The 18062-nt window shown below is 32.7% G+C and overlaps 1 protein-coding gene across 1 annotated transcript; it reads left to right on the top strand.

The window, feature by feature from the left end:
- Positions 1-17: 17 nt before the first annotated feature.
- On the top strand, positions 18-16954 carry LOC139511820 (tripartite motif-containing protein 2-like). Its single transcript, XM_071298920.1, has 3 exons — positions 18-200; positions 14398-14605; positions 16127-16954. Exons 2-3 carry the CDS (start codon positions 14455-14457, stop codon positions 16924-16926), a joined length of 951 nt encoding a protein of 316 aa, XP_071155021.1. The 5' UTR covers positions 18-200; positions 14398-14454; the 3' UTR covers positions 16927-16954.
- Positions 16955-18062: the final 1108 nt, after the last annotated feature.

Here is an 18062-nt window from a genome sequence, read left to right as displayed (position 1 = left end):
ATGATTCATTTTCAATGTATTTGAAGAAAAATCAATAGGTATCTTCTGCAACTGATGGAATTTGTGCATCTGCCAGGCAGACGACACATGGCAGACAACTTTCATGACGTCACGTGAAATATCCGATGTGTATTGAACATATTTGGTAAACGATGGGTCAAGGCTTGGACATCCCCAAAAGTGGACAACACAAATTCTTTGTAAGTAGATTAGATAGTTTACACAATCAATGGCAGGTAATTTAGATCTCGATTTCGATTTTTCTTGACGCAAAATAAGTGAACCGTTATTATTTGATTTCGAGGTCTATCATATCGGATATATATATCTCTTAATCTGTGTGTATTATGTCAATTTTCTTTCAGTGAAACATGTAATAATTACGAATTGCGTATCAAATATTTTCTAATAATATAAAAAGGAAAAACAAACACAAAAGGCAAATTATTTTTGGCTAAACAAATATGAATTTTATAAATAAAGTTACTGTTTAAATGACAAGGGACGAAAAAACCGCAAACTCAACACATATTAGAATACAGATTCAAATTCGTGTCTTATATGTTAGATAAATATATACAAATATACTGGATTACTAGTAAGATCTCAGCTTCCATTGAGGCAATGAGATAGCTATCTCACCATTTTATTTATCAACAAAAAAATAGAGAAGTGTCATGGAATAGAAGTTCTTTTATAATATAAGTTCCAAAAGTGAAAAAATATTCTGGAATATTATTTCCACAGGAATAAATATAACAGTATTGATTTCATGACAACATTTGTCAGGGGCGGATTTAGGGGGGGGGCAGGGGTTTGGTTGCTTATAAAGGGAATCACTGAAGGTGACTGGAGCGGGCCCCCTCTTATGAAAAATTCTGGATCCGCCACTGTTTGTATATACTTGGAACATTTTAAAGCTTGACCTATTCAAGCGTATTGTTGAAGACTGCAGTGCATGTTGTCCTTTAAAAATCTTCTCTTGTTGGGTTTTGTATTATTAATCTATACCCCGCATTTCCTTTGTTCGTCTCTATTCTCTGTCCCACTTAAAAATTGTTCTCAAAATTCAGTTATACATAGAGCAGCTTTTATTCTGTTGCATAGAAATATTCATTATTTGAATGAAGACGTTTGTAAACAGTTTGCTTTTCTAGCCTTTACACACGCCTACTTTAGTAGTAACTTAAAGACAGATCCGAGTGATATATATATTTTGTGTATGATATTCCCATTTAACAGACACTTTTTACAGCGGTAGTGCAAATCGTGCACCCGCTTTTCATGGTTGATCAATTTTTCGTAACCTCCTTACACAAATTATTGTTGATATGAGGGTCACTGGTTTGTAATAAAATATTCATTCCTGGACACCCCTTTTAGAACTGTTTCGGGTGAATAATTACTCAGTTACGTCAAGTCGGAATGAGAACCTTAAACCAAATTAGCCTTTGGTAAAGAGAGTGCAATACTCTCTGCACGTTACAGATTGTATACATATATATTGTTTGCTAGTCATGAAAATGCCCGAGTTGTTTGTCACATTACGGTACACAGCTACTTTTGCAAAGGTACTATTTATGTACAAAAAATCTGTAGTACTGGAAATCTGCTTTTAATATTAAGTACTATTTTGTTACTTCAGAATTATTGTATACTGATTTGTTCATAACTTAAGACCAATCTTATTCGTAAGTTTTTTGTGAAACCGACCCCTGTATTTTACAGTACTTGATTTGTACTTGAAATTAAAGAACTACAGATTTTTGGTTGCACGGTTACATTTTCAGCATTTTGAAAGTTTGTCTATTTCTAATCTCATAAAGCTATGATTTTCAAACATGGAATACTGTATTTATTGTTGGTAGTATTTTTGTACCAAAATTTTAAGTACAAATCAAGTACTGGAAAATACAAGTTCCTAAATATTACAATAATTCTAAAGTAAAGAAATAGTACTAAATATTACAAGTAAATTTCCAGTTCTACAGATTTTAAGTGCAGAAATAGTATACCTATGCAAAAGTAGCTGTGACAGTGTAATCAAACAATCGAATCTGCAAAAAATCTTAAAATGATAAACCTCGTTTGCATCGCAAATCTCATCCTGGACGTATTGTGGTTTTAACGTGCTGAGCCATGACTCCCGAGCATAGCTCAGTACTGTAGTGAACATAACATGCCCCGAGATTTCATATTCACCTTTATCGGTTTTCAATTAATATATGCATTTGCATAGATATAACGATTCAATCTGAGCAGGCACAACTAGGGCCAACATCTTTAAAGACAATTGTATTTTTGATAAAATGAAAGATTATTACATTAGGTAAGAGGTATTTGAAATTTAATTTTCTAATGAATAGAATCATTATAGAACTGAGCCAACATACTGTTTTCCTTTTATCCGGGGACAAACATCTTCAGCAGAGGGACTGTTAAAATATGCAAAAACCAAGAGTTTTGGTGCCTATAAGATACCTTCACAATCGACTATACAGGACAGCCATTATATTATGCCTCTCTTTTCACATGGACTTGTCTTCGGTAATTCAGTAATTTGATACAAAAAGAATTTTCGTTTAATAATGGTTGATTTATTCTGAATAATTGATGTTTGGAGGGAAATAAATGTACAACAGAAGTACAATAAAACGGAAATTATTATATAATGGTAATAAATGTAAGCGTACTGCTGAATGCATGCAGTTCGAAATTAAGATATTTGAGAGATATTATTCAGTGGTCTTAAACATATTGAAAATGCACTATTTTCTTTATTACGGAACGCTCATTTATTTCAACATTGATTGTAGTCTCCTGGTTTGGTAACACCAACTATATATAACTATATATTTATACGAGTCTAAATTGAAAACTACGTTCAAACCTATGATTGCGTTGGATAAAAACCGCAATTTTTATACGTGTGCATGTAAAACAAATTTCGTTGTAGAAGGGTCTAAAAACAGCACAATCAACATTTTCCAAAAGACCAAAAAAGTGAAAAAGTATATTTAAACAAAACGCATTTGACTAACAGGTCGAACAACTGATGTTCTTTAACCCTGCTGACTGCCATTGGCGATTGCCAAATAAAATTGATCACAAGATGTAACAAAATGGATCTTAATATAAATACTAAACAGAAGAAAAAAAATTTAACTTGTGGCCATGATATATATATATATATATATATATATATATATATATATATATATATACAACTCGTCTAAACATCAACCCAACAATGTTAGATCTGTATTCCGCAAATTTTTTGTTTTCCCTCGCCGGGATTCGAACCCATGCTATTGAGATATCGTGACACCAAATCGCCTGCTCTGTAGCCGTCCCGCATGGAGATGTTATTGTTACAGATCAGCTAAATTATATATTGTAAAGGATCCTTCAAATTAATGCAAGATACAGTCACAGAAAATAATTATATTTATAAGTACGTCTGAGTCAGTGACAACTCTGCAACAGATTTATCCATGGGATCACCAGCAATGATGGTGATACATGGCTGTGTACATTATGTATATACAACTCGTCTAAACATCAACCCAACAATGTTAGATCTGTAAATTTGCAAAAGCAAATTTTTTGTTCTTCCCTCGCCGGGATTGTATCTTGCATTAATTTGTAGGGTCCTTTACAATATATAATTTAGCTGATCTGTAACAATAACATCTCCATGTCTTATATACCATGTACTGTAGTACGACGCTAGTTTAAAACGTAACACATGGCCACCGAAAGCTTTATTATTGTGAAGCCCAGGTGGTCGTGTGGTCTAGCGGGACGGCTACAGTGCAGGCGATTTGGTGTCACGATATCTCAGTAGCATGGGTTCGAATCCCGGCGAGGGACGAACAAAAAAATTGCGAAAGCAAATTTACAGATCTAACATTGTTGGGTTGATGTTTAGACGAGTTGTATATACATAATGTACACAGCCATATATCACCATCATTGCTGGTGATCCGATGAATAAATCTGTTGTAGAGTTTTTACTGACTCAGACGTATAACAAGTTTGACTTGTTATATATTATATTTTGTAGTGTACAGAATCATATTACATGATCCATCGCCCTGTAAGATTAATTGTTGACTATTTATTCAGTCATTTTATATATATATAGTACTATATATATACGAATAACTGTTAAATCATTGTCGTGACGTCAGCCTATTCATTTACCGTGGATTCTTTTTCTAGAATCAAAGCTTTATGTCGCTCCGGGCTCATGGTTTCTTTTTCTAGATTCAACGCTTATCCATTGTATCTATATAACATATTCACTTTGCCAGGAAAGACTGATAATGGCCACATGCATTTTGAAATAATATTGATTGATGCTCACATTATACAATTGTAATTAGTATTGCGTTGTATATTATTGTAAAATGTACTGTATGACCTGTACTATCCGTTTCCTAGAAAATGAATCACGCAAAAGATATTATGTAAACATGGAGCCTTTCCTTCAAAGTTGTAAACCTATCCCAGATCTGTGAAACTGGTACTTAACTTTCCTTGATTACTGAGTAAAATCTGAAAATCTCCCCAGTCACGTGACTAATTAATTCATTAAATCTCCCCAGTCACGACCAACTAATTCATTAAATGCACGACTTGATACTTCAGTTTTTAAAGATTAAAAAGTAACAGGGGAAAAATTAAAAAACAAACGACACGTTGATAACATTTTTTTTTGTCTATATATATATATTATATTACTAGTATATTAAATTCATTCACAAGTTCAAGAGTCTTTCTATATGAATGGATTCTGATCTGATATTGATTTCTGTGAAAACTTTTTTTTTGTAATTTTTTTTTAACGTATTATAATATTTCACATCACTTTTATTCACACAAATTCTCGGAAATTTCTAGAGTTTTTTTTTTTATTCTCTAAAAGTGTTAAGTTTGTGTTTTACGTCGGTATTATAAAATTGATAATATTAAAGAATAAATCTCTTCATAGCGTTTAAGAATCAGTATAGATATCAGTATATATATATACAACTCGTCTAAACATCAACCCAACAATGTTAGATCTGTAAATTTGCTTTCGCAAATTTTTTGTTCTTCCCTCGCCGGGATTCGAATCCATGCTACTGAGATATCGCGACACCAAATCGCCTACACTGTAGCCGTCCAGCTAGACCACATGACCACCTGGGTTTCAAAAATGAAGCTTTCGTTGGCCGGGTGTTACCTTTCCACGTCAGTTTTTTTTAAACTAGCGTCGTACTACAGTACATGATATATAAGGCATGGAGATGTTATTTTTACAGATGAGCTAAATTATCAATAGTAAAGGATCCTACAAATTAATGTAAGATACAGTCACAGAAAATAATTATATTTGTAAGTACGTCTGAGCCAGTGACAACTCTAAAACAGATTTATCCATCGGATCACCAGCAGTGATGGTGATACATGGCTGTGTACATTATGTATAAACAACTCGTCTAAACATCAACCCAACAATGTTAGATCTGTATTTCGCACAGTTTTCTCTATTTTTTTTCCCCATTATTTTCCGTTTTTCTTCTTCCCCATAATTTCTCTAGCTATTCTGTAAATTCCATCTAGACCCTCATGTGGATGAAAGGGGTTCAAAAGGAAGTCGTGCAATATAAAGTTGTTGTGTAAGACGTCAAACCTCTGCAAACTAACCAAAAAACGTGAATTTATACATGCCTTTTTTTTTTTATTTACCGGTACGTATGCTGAAGCATGGTACTAATCCTTTTTTCTTCCTAAGTTTTTCAAATGAGTTATGGCCTCGTCAATTCTGCCAATTACGTACCTAAAGTGAGGAATTACCACTTATAGAAGACACAGTTCGTGTCCACAGTTATAATTAAATAAAAGAAGCGAAGGCGAAGTATTACAGTAGTTAGTCTCATTGAAGTCTTTGGTCGATTGGGAAAGCAGACAGAATGTCTTACACACGCGATTATTATGGTCATAGATTAAATTCAAATGATGAGAGACACGGAACCATCAAGAGTTAGATAAAACGACCTATTATTATTTAATATCTGTTGATACTGAATACAATTGGGAATGGCAATTTTGGAATAGATTCACAGTACAAATGCACTGGTTCTTTGCTCACGAATGTAGTCCCTTATGGAATTAACCATCTTTTTAAAACCATGTTGTAGCAAGATCATGATAAATATGTGTACTGAATAATCCCGTCTCTTATACTAGTAATCGTTTTTAGAATGGCATTAAGAATTAATATCATTTTATGTATTCATGTAAAATGTTATGACTTGTAATATTAATGGCGAGACGTAAATGAATTATTTTTATTGTGTTGTACTGCATGATATTTTATTCTTGGATATGTGACTTTTTTATTAGTTATTAAAATATAGATTTTAGTAACTGCAATCATTTCTTCTGATTTTAAAGGGTTTGTTTTCGAAGCTTTTCTGAGCTTTATGTCGATGCAATGAAGCAATGAGCCTTACTATGCGGTATGGGCTTTGCTCGTGGTTGAAGGCCGTACGGTGATCTATAGTTGTTAATTTCTGTGTCACTTGGTCTCTTGTGGAGAGTTGTCTCAATGGCAATCATTCCACATCTTTTTTATATCAATTTTTCCACTGATTTTTATAGTTTTTTCTTATTTTATATATATGCTGTTAGATTACTATCAAAGAAAAAGGGGGGTTCGGCCCTCTAAAAAACAAATTAAAAAACGACGTATCACTCTTCAGGAGCAGGAATTACTGTTATCATCACAGATGATCGCTCATCTTTCAGTTTACAGCATACCTTTTTTTGTTTGGATTGTGTAAATCTTCCCCCTTTATATCTTATATATGGTGTACTGTTTTTTTTAACAATTGATAGTATAAAAAAATAATTATTGCAAACAGAAGTCCATATTGATTTCCATACACTAGGTACTCTCCTCTTTAATTGTGATGCTATTTTACATTTTTGATATAAGACTATTAGTTGTTGCTTCAAGAATATTTACATTATTCATAAACTCTTTTTCGAAATGAAAAAAAGTAAAGCCTTGAAAATCAAATAATAACTATCATAACATTGAATTCCATTTCTAAATTTGAATAACGCAACAATTGTCAATATAGAATAATAATAGCATTGATTAAGTTATTTGTAAAACAATAAAACATTTGGTCATAGGATAAACCCGTCTAGATTCTCCTTGATTCCATATCACCCCTTGTCATGCACTAATGTAAGTCAGGAGATAATGATGACAATTTGATACAACTCCAATATAAATACATGCATGTTAATAATTATTTCTGATGTAAAATCATTGTCGAATTTGAAAGTCAATGTGACTTTTATACCGAGAATAAAATAAGACGATGTGGTAGGATTGTCAATCTTATAACTATCCACCAGCAGGGGCGGATCCAGCCATTTTTAAAAGGGGGTTCATAACCCAGGACAAAGGGGGAAGGGGGTTCCAACTACATGTCCCCATTCAAATGCATTGATCATTCAGAAACACTTAAATTCAAGTATGCCGTTTTAGAATATAGGCTTTCTGTATTATGTTTTCAGAAGCTTCCATCGCTGTGACTGGTTTAAATCATCTTAAACAAAGAAAATTCAAATATAATGACATTACGTTATTTTTCCTTTTTGAAAAGGGGGGGATGAGCATTGAAATTACCCAAAGTACTTTAGATTCTGAACATTGTTTCAAAATACATTTTCTAGCTGCAAAACGACAAATAATTCGGCAGATACGGAATCACATCACTGAATCACTGACCGATCAAAGTTCAAACAATGTACTTGACCATAAGAAACAAACAACACATGATATACCTTTAGATCCTGTTCACACTTGGACATATATAAATATTAGTGAACAAGTTTTTCATGTTTTGGTTTGTATTTTGTTCTGTGCTATTTTCTTTCAGTAATTGTCATGATTATCCTTTTTTTCAACGGTTTCTAATTTCCTTCATATTTCCTCTTTTATATTTTTCAATTATCGATTGTTCATTTGTCGTTTTCTGCTTTTATGCTTAAGTTTGCTTGGCAAAGTTTCATTTTATATAATTACCGACAAAATGTCAGTAAAAAGTATATACTATATTTACTTGTAATCCCTTGATGTCGGTTCTTAGACTTTACCTTATAAATATTCAGTCCTGGGATTTTCTGTTTCTATTCAATCAATAAGGTGTTTTATTTGATGTGATACTGTTTGTATATATTACAATTAATTTTTAGCCTTTTGAGTACCATATTTTACATGAACATGAAATGATACAAAAGACGAGGAACATTAAGGGCCTTGTTTGGGTTGTTTGGTCCAAGGATTGTATCTTACAATTAATTTTTAGCCTTTTGAGTACCATATTGTACATGAACATGAAAGGATACAAAAGATGAGGGACATTTAGGGCCTTGTTTGGGTTGTTTGGTCCCAGGATTGTATTTTACAATTAATTTTTAGCCTTTTGAGTACCATATTTTACATGCACATGAAATGATCAAAAGATGAGGTACATTAAGGGCCTTGTTTTATTTTGTTTGGTCCCAAAATGTCATTGGTTGACAGACAGACAGAGACAACTAAGGTTCAGTTTTATTTTTACTGTTCCAGTTTAGATGACAGTACATTAAGGAAACAGATTTGCTTTAAAGCAGAATCAACTTCTAAGCTAAAATTTACTAGAAATATATATGCAATGTACAAGATCATGCAAGTAAAATGTACCATTAAAATCGACCGTCAAAAATTATCTTTAAATTACGAACCACTTTAAAACAAGGCATATACTAAATAAGATATAAGAAAGTGCTATGAAGGCCATACGATACTTTAGAATTGAAGTAGTGTGCATAAACTAATTTTAGATAATCGATGGCAGATGCGAGGTTTTAACTTTAAGACAAAACACTCATATTTGCAGTACAAAAGAGGGCACAACATTAAGAAAGAAAAAATGAAATTGATAGTGTATTATATCGAAAACAATCAAGAAACGAGTACATGTTAAGAGAAGTTAATATGCTCATTCAAACAAACAGTGTGGTAAATTAAATACTCTGTATTTTATACACTGCTTTGGAGCCACAAACACTACCGTATATAGAAATCTAAAAAAAGCTAGTTCTTTTTCGTCTAAAATTGGGTTGGTTTTTTTTTAATGTCGAAGGAATTAATATAGTACTATTATTGGCCCAAATCCATGTATTTTGTTTTGTATTATCCCAATTTTAAATTAGGCGTTCAAATTTAAGTGAAAACTTATACTTAATACCGCATTCTGTAAATCATTTGGACTTGAAACTAATGTTCGTTGACTCTTATTTGGTTGTTCAAAGAGTCTCAAAAGTTGAAATAGATGGATGAGTGACGAACACATACAGTAATGTGAGTCCCGACATCTTGAGTCACTCGTGCTCTGTATTCCATTGCGATTTTTTTCTACATCAAAACTTTCATTACAATTAGTATGCATATTCTAAACTCGGTTCCGCTCTTCCATCTAACGGTCGGGAACAGAATAGCCGATTCAGCCTAGGCTTGTCAATTGCTTTCATTAAAAGAATGAAGCAACGAAAGCAATGATTCATGCTGAAAAAAATGATCTCATTCAATATATACAAATTACACATTTAATTCTACAAAGTTGATATATGTATATACTTAATTTCGATTCGGTTTATTTAGATTAGTATATGACCACTCTGCTCAATTGAGACATTGTTATTGATTACACTACAACACAATTATTTAGAATGCTAAGTGGCGAGTCAATCACTTTCCAACATGCAGACTGTCTCTGTCCGCCAATCCTTCAAAGTATATAATATTTCTTTCAAAAAGTTAGAAAGACATTGGAATTATATTATTCACTATAAACTAATTAATGCTATAAATAAGTATAGAAGATATTATCCGAAAGATTTTAATTGAAATGAGAAAAAGTAATATAAAAGAGGTAAAATATTTTAGACGAATTATACATCGGAGTAATTATTTGTGAAATCTTTGAACTCTTTTAAACAGATCCCATCCCATGCAGGAGAGTGTGGACAGGGTTTACAAAGTATAGAGAATAACGGACAAATATTATTGAAAAATAGGTCAAAATGTAGAGGGGGGGGACCTTCTAGATAAAGCTTAAAGAAAAAATGGATAGAGATTACAGAAAAATGGGTCAAAAAGTAAAAAAAAAAAAAAAAAAAGACCAAAAGATAAAGCGTAAAGAATAAAGAGCCGAAAATATAAGCATATAGAAAAATTACATTAAAAAAGAAAGAATACAGAAAATTCAAATGAAGGACCCCTTCATTGAGACCCTCGTGCATATGCCTAGGTGACATTGAGAAAATAAGGAACCGAACACAAGACAATCAGCAACACATTTAGACTTCAACCAATCGATTGTTTATAGAGGAGAGTTAGATATTCCAAACGTTAAATTTCCCAATAGCGATTTCCTTTTTCAATTGGAGAAGAAATATTCCTGCATAGAATGTCAAGATTTATCTTGATTTGTAAATTAAAGAGTTTTTCTTTACTCACGGTGATTTGAAGCTTTAAATATTGTATAATGCTGTCTCTTGTCAATGACAGAACATTATTAGCATCTATAGATGTCTTTGAGTTTTGTATTTTTCATTATTCTTGGTGTTCCTTTTGTATGTAAACGTTATTCTTTTTATTGAGTCGTTATATACACTATTTGTTCAGATAATAAATTGGTCTGTTTACTGTCTGGTTTTTCGGTTTATCGCTCTGGAAAGTTTCTTAATACATTTCAAAAGAAAAGATTCTTTTAACAAAATCAGATATATTGATTATCGTTCCAGTTTTATCTTTTGCTATTGATTAATGTAATAGCCTGTCTTTTGATGAATTTACACGTCTTCATTCCATAAATCTCATAAAATCTGATTATACAAAATTTTATTATTTTCTTTTCAAATATTGATAACTTTACTAATTCTGTCAATTCGCTGAAATCAAAATGACAAGATACGAGTTAACAGTGACAATCATAACAGCCAATTCACAGAGCAACTAATCAAACCTTTTGAGCAACTAATTAAACCTATTGGTTTCTCCTTCCATGAGCTTTAGTAGAACCAAAACCTTTTACTGCATGTTGTTGGTAGAGTGCAGGTGTTATACAGTATAGCAAACTGCTACAATAGTACTTAATGACTAGTTCCTTAGTTTTTGTCTCGCCCGCATTGCGTCACAGAATGCGAGACATCGGGATTTTTATCCGGAGACCATCTTGAATACTTTTTACATGAAATCAATGGTCATTAAAGCAGACGATATATTTCAGAGTGCACCCTCTTATTTTATAGTAAGTCCACACCTAAAAATATTTTGGTTTGCCCAAACACTACCCAAAAGATAGAGACAGTGGGTAGGTAGGTCAACATTTTCTTTTCTTTCCTTTTTTCTGCAAAGAGAATTTGATGTGTCAACTGTTATTCATTCTTTTTGCCTATCTGATGTAAAAAAAACAATTAACATCAAAACATTAAAAGTTTTTGAGTAGACAGCTTTGTTCTGGGTAAGTAGGGTTATGGCAAACAAACACATTCTTTTTTATGGCCCAACGCTTTCAATATGCATGGTTTGTAATCTATGGAAATCAGTGGTTTTAGAGTTAAACTTTTCGGTTTAAATACAGATTTTTTAATTTTGATATTTTCAAGTTGTCCTCCAAGAAAAAGAAACAACAAAATTAATGTAATTAGTGTTTATCCATCTATAACAAGAGGAGTGATCGTTAATTAAAGTTTGACGTGTTGTATTTTCGTTCATTGACAAGTTTAATATTTGGTTTGCGTGTGAAAAAAACCGCGATTTGAAATCGATTTTATCTAATACCAAGAAATTTACATTTGAAAGAAAAGATTAGAAAAAACGAATGTTTATTGATTCCTATAGCTAACTAGCTATGAAATTTAATATACATGTCTTAACATTTAGTTCGAGTCGAATTTGTACAAAAGCAATCATAAATTTATAGAAAAAAATGAAACTAAACTATGATAAGATAAAGCACGGTTGATAAAGGATGTACTTGGGTCAGGTTTAGGAATTTTTGTCAAATGTTCGGACTCATATTTTGCCCTATGACGCATATTTTCGTTTCATATCCGACTTTACCAAAATTTAAGCAGATTCAAGACTTCCTTTCTTTAAAATTCAGACCCAAATAATACCAATGCAAAGTAAAATATAAAATAAATAAGACGTGGTATGATTACCAATGAGACAACTCTCCACAAGAGAATGACACCGAAATTAACAGCTGTAGGTCACCGTACGGCCTTCAACAATGAGCAAAACCCATACCGCAGTCAGCTATAAAAGGTTCCGAAATGACAATGTAAAACAATTGAAACGAAAAAACGAGCGGCCTTATTTATGTACAAAATATGAACGAGAAAACAAGTATGTATATTACATAAACAAACGACAACCACTGAATCACAGGCTCCTGACTTGGGACAAGCACATACATTCAGAATGTGGCGGGTTAAACATGTTAGCGGGATCCCAACCCTCTCCCTAACCTGGGACAGTTGTATAACAGTACAACATCAGAACAAACTATAAAAATCAGTTGAAAAGGCGAAACTGATCAGATGAACAAAAATGCAAATAAAAGCCCGGGTAGCCTTTTCACGACATTTGAAAATATCTCGAAAAGGAGCACAATAACCTATCAGTGATTATACGAATAGAAACTTTAAAATTCTAGATTTTGATATGAGATATAATGGACAAATAAATAAAATATTAAAAAAAAAAAACTACCTTTCCCTCCCCCTCCCAAAAAAAAGATTATACATATTTTAGAGTACCCGACTACCAATGAAAAAAACACAATGCGCTACTTATAGCGTAATGTCGTGGTTTTGATCTCCGACTGAAAATAAACCCAAAGACTTTAAGCCATATATTTGCTGCATTTCCATCTATTCCATCCAACCATTCCATAGAAATGAGGCTATGGTTAATTCTATAAAGTAAACTGTACGATGAAAAAAAATACAAGGAAAGCATATGAAAAGAGATTGGAATCAGTCGTTTCCGGATTTATTCTTCTCATATAGCATACACGATGAGGTTAATTGCAGAACAGTGTATTTATTTCTCTATATAATTCTCAACATCCGTTTCTTTGACAATATTTTGTGATGTAAAGTCGGTTAACGTTGGCATATAACGCAACATTATTGTTGCATGCTACATAAACCTATACATTGACTCCTTCTAACCTCTTACACGGTTGTTTGATCGTTGTTCAATAAAGGAAGTAGTATCCCGAAGAGTGCATGATATCTAAATAATAAAAATTATAAGGAAGTGGTGTTGCTACAAATCAAATAATCGAGGGGTTAAGCATAATTTAGATTCGAATTTGCCTAACAAATCATAGAATACTTTCATCTATGTACCACACGAACATTAAAATGTATGAAACTGCTTTTGAAATCATATGATGGTGGGATGTTTTATTTTATGATATTTCACATAAGAATCAAAAAGTGTATTGTAAATTTGTGTTTTTATGAAATTCCATACATAGCTCAAACCTGTGTTTTTTAATGTAGATTTTATGCAATTAATCCACTTAGAAACAATATTTCCAGAATTATGCATGTTATACAAAAAATGGTATAATAATCCTGATAACAAAGTTGTACGAGTATTATCATTCCAGTGATTCGAGTGTATATACAAGGTAGAGAACAGTCGTGCTTACATTACTTTTAGCCAGGGATCTAGGAGTTGGTTTCACAACAAAACTTACGACTAAGTTTGACCGTAAGTTATGAACAATGCTATATACTTACGATCAATCTTGTAAGTCGTAAGTTTTTGGTGTATTCTAAAAACAGACTTCTGCATGGCTCACTGCTCGACAGTTCGATTGGGTCAGGATGCTAGGCTACTTTACTATACAATGTAAAGACTAATTGATTGATTGATTGATTGATTGGTTTATAATTTATCTGTATAATGTTCACACAGTTTTAATAAATATTACCCCTTTCGCAATATTCCCTCAAAAGAAATTGACTCGCGTAAGAAATATTTATCCGATTGAACTCTTCATTTTAGTTTAAATTTGTTTTTCAACTATGAATATGTTGAATTTCGAAAGACAAACTATAGGATCCGTGCATGCTTTCTTGGTGATGAAAATAAATTGAGAAATGTACATCGATACATCTTCATTCATTTTTATTTGATATTTGGTCAATAAAAAGGACAAAAGCTATATACATATTGTAAAAGGATATAACGATTCAATATATTCCAGATTAAGAAAGTATTTTCCAGAAGTGATTTACATTAGATATTCTTTATTGTAGATATTCTAAGAAAAATACTGTCTGATGAAACTTCCGAACAGATAGGATCTGATTCCGATGATGCATTTACTTCGAAATAAGCTTTTAGGTGAATCGTCTACTCGGAAGGTCGCAATGGAACGACAGAAACTAATTCGAAGGGTAGGCAAACGAGGGAAATGTAAAGGACAGTTTATGAATCCGTGTGGTGTAGCGGTCTCCAAAGCAGGTAATTATACAACTGTTTATAGTGTTCCAAATTTAAAAAAAAAAAAAATTCCGAAAGTCGGTACAAAATCTATTATAAAATTAAGATGATGTGGTATGATTACCCGTGAATCAAACCTCGACGAGACCAAATTCCAAAGAAGTTAACAACTATATAGATCTCGGTACGGCCTCCAACAATGAGCAAATCACATTCGTGTGTAGTAAATATCGAAGTGAAAACAATCGAAAATAAATAATTGATTGCTGCTTACTTAAAGTCCAGTGGCAATTATTCCATGCATACTCAGGACTAGAACAATTTAACAATTATAACATATTGGGTAGTTTCCGCAGGGCGAAAATTAAACAATGAAATGTTGGATGCAACAGGCAACCTACATAACTTTGAAATGTTGTAAGTGTTCTTTACACTTTTGAGGCCCCTCATGGGGGGGGGGGGGTCCTAGTAATCACATAATCACCATTTTTTTGCCAATATAATCACATAATCATTAAATATTTGCTTATCTTTAGTAATCAAATAATCATAAACTAAAAATACAGTCCTAGGTAATCAAATAATCATGAAATATTTGGCTTAATAATCAAATAATCATTAAAAAAACGGCCAAGTAATCACATAATCAAAAACCCCATGAGGGCCCTCACTTTTTATCTGTCGGTCAAAAGAAGAAAAATGTAACCATATAGCTATACCCCTATCCCAGTCATCTTAGAAATAAAATGAATTCGTTAGGATATTTTACTGCTCTAGACGTGCATTACTACTTAAATTCCGTCAAGCAAATACGCCGTTTTAATTATAGGAAATGTATGATTTATATCTCTCAAGAACAATAGACCGAGATAATATCATAATTATGTTGACCAAGAGAAGTGTTGCTATGCCGATCTTTATATTCAATTGTTGCACTTTCAAAAGTACTGTGATACTAAACAGGCTGAAGCTAGCAAACAATAAGCCAGCGAACAATAAGGGTGTCCTACACCTACAAATAATCCGTTGATAGATGCAGAGTTGCTGCGGCACTGAATATTTCTCAAAAGCAATGTGACTTGTTTTATCAATGGATGGGATAAAACCCATTTCAAAATTGAGTTAAAATTGTTATATTTGAACGGTTTTTCTGCCTTTTTGAATATTTTTTTATTTAACGGCCGTTGTTGTCTTATTCTGTTTTGTGGTTTCTCGATATATCGCCTTATTGTTCGCTAGCTTCAGCCTGGGGTGATACTAGTTGTTAAAGAAGAGACGAAAGATACCAAAAGGACCTTCCGAAAACCTCTCAAGTCGAAACTATTATGACAAATCCATGGCTAAAAAGAAACAGGCCAACAGACAAACAGACAAACAACAGTACACAAAACACAACATAGCCTGAAAAATAAATACTGAGCAACACGAACCCCATACAATATTAGGTGTTCTCATGTGCACCGGAAGGGTAAGCAGATCCTGCTCCTCATGTTATTTTTTTGTTTTCAATCAATAATTCTCGTTTTGGTTTCTTTTTTACAGGTGACATCATAATTGCGGATACAGAAAATCACAGAATACAAATTTTCACAACAGAGGGCGTCTTTAAATCAAAGTTTGGATGCAAAGGATGCAAACCCGATCAAATTCATTACCCGGTCAGTGTTGTTATGACGAAAGACGACCACGTTGCAATAACTGATAGTGTAAACGCCTGCGTAAAAATATTTTCATTGGATGGTCAGCTTGTTCAGTTATTAGGCTCAAGTGACGTGCTAGAAATTCCATACGGTTTATGCTTAACGCATGACGATCATTTTATTGTGACGGATATATGCAAACATTCACTTGTCATTTTTGATAAGGAGGGGAATATGTGCAGGACGTTCGGACAATACGGCAGCGAACCACGTGACTTTGATCATCCATATTTTGTTGCTGTTGATACAGACAAACAGATTTATGTATCGGATTCTGGAAATAGCAGCATTAAACTTTTCACTTTTGAGGGAAAACTTCTAAGGTGTTACTCACAAACAAACTTCAAACTAAATAGCGAAGTATTTTTTACGTTAAACGGGATATGCATAGACGGCGAAGGAAATGTTCTTGTGACTTGCAATTCTGGAATTTATATTCTACTTAAGAATGGACGTTTGTGGGAAGTTTTGACATCTGATGAAGGGTTGACTTGCCCAAAATGCATTACAGTCAGCTCATGTGGTAAAATCATTGTAACTCAAAATAATGGGGAGAAAATAAACGAATTTTGTATCTTCCGTTATAATCCGGAAAATTTCCGGTCATTGAATTCTGCTCAATTCTATGCAATCAATATATAGCTATTTGCAATAAATCATTTATAAATTATTTCTTTGGTTACAAGATGCTTAATTATTTCTTGTTGTAGCATTTTGAACGTTAAAGAGGCAATATAATCTCAGGTTTAAGAAAATGTTCGATACGAATTCTGACAAGATAGCAAAATTTTATTTGCACATTAATAGCGCGTGATTATATATACATGATCCGCAAGTACGTCTTATCAAATCTTCAGATGAGATGAAGGCCAAAGCTTTGAATAGCAAATACATTTAAACATTTGGGAATGTTAATTCACGCGAGACTTTAAAAAAGGGACGGAAGATACCAAAAGGAATATCAAAGATTTAAATCGAAGAAATACCAACAAAAATAATCATTGCAGAAAACGATAAATACTACGAAAAGATAAACAAAACACCAAAATATAAAAATTGTAAATCGAGCATCAGTCCCACCCCCAGCCCACCCCCACAAAAAAAAATATAAACTTAAAGACGGGAGTAAATATTGATGCTACGGAAGAATAATCAACTATTTCACAAATGACATCTCGTTATGTCAAGCATATGGTCAGTTATGTCCAATGACCGATGCAAAACTTAAATCGCGGTTTATGTAAATTATACAATTGAACTGTATATTGCTGGAAGTTGGAAAAGACCAAATGATTATAAAATACTTTAATCTAAAAATTAGACATGACCAACAAAACAAAAAGTTAAAAGTGCATAAAACATCACAAATGACTTAACAACATGGTAAGGCTTTGTAGATGACATAAGAAATTCCTATGCTCTGAAATTGTGAGATGTTTTCAGTACGATAAACGGAGAGCACTCTTAATTATGTTCTGAAAGGATATCTAGGAGCTTATGTCACCAAAAAAATGCTTCTATAAATCTACAGATCTAGCATTGTTTGGCTGTCACGGTTTTTAGACAAACAAAAATATATTGTGTACAAAATAATAATATAACATCTACATACGCTTAAAACAAATGTCTTCTGTCTCTCTCTTACGACTTTTGAAATATTTTTATATAGCGGATGTGGTCGAGTGGACATTAGCTAAGCGATAGGTGCTGTAGTTTATCAAAGGTATGAGTTCGAATCCCATTGAGGGACAAACATTTGTCAGCATAAAATTCTAATT

This window comes from Mytilus edulis, chromosome 2 (assembly GCF_963676685.1).
Source record: "Mytilus edulis chromosome 2, xbMytEdul2.2, whole genome shotgun sequence".
NCBI lineage: Eukaryota > Metazoa > Mollusca > Bivalvia > Mytilida > Mytilidae > Mytilus > Mytilus edulis.
Note: the sequence above shows the minus strand (reverse complement) of the source record. Positions and strands in the feature narration are given on the sequence as shown.

Coding starts and splice junctions, on each gene's coding strand:
- LOC139511820 (XM_071298920.1), top strand. CDS start 14,455: ATGATGCATTTACTTCGAAATAAGCTTTTAGGTGAATCGTCTACTCGG. Junction 14,606..16,126: donor TGTAGCGGTCTCCAAAGCAG/GTAATTATACAA, acceptor TCTTTTTTACAG/GTGACATCATAATTGCGGAT.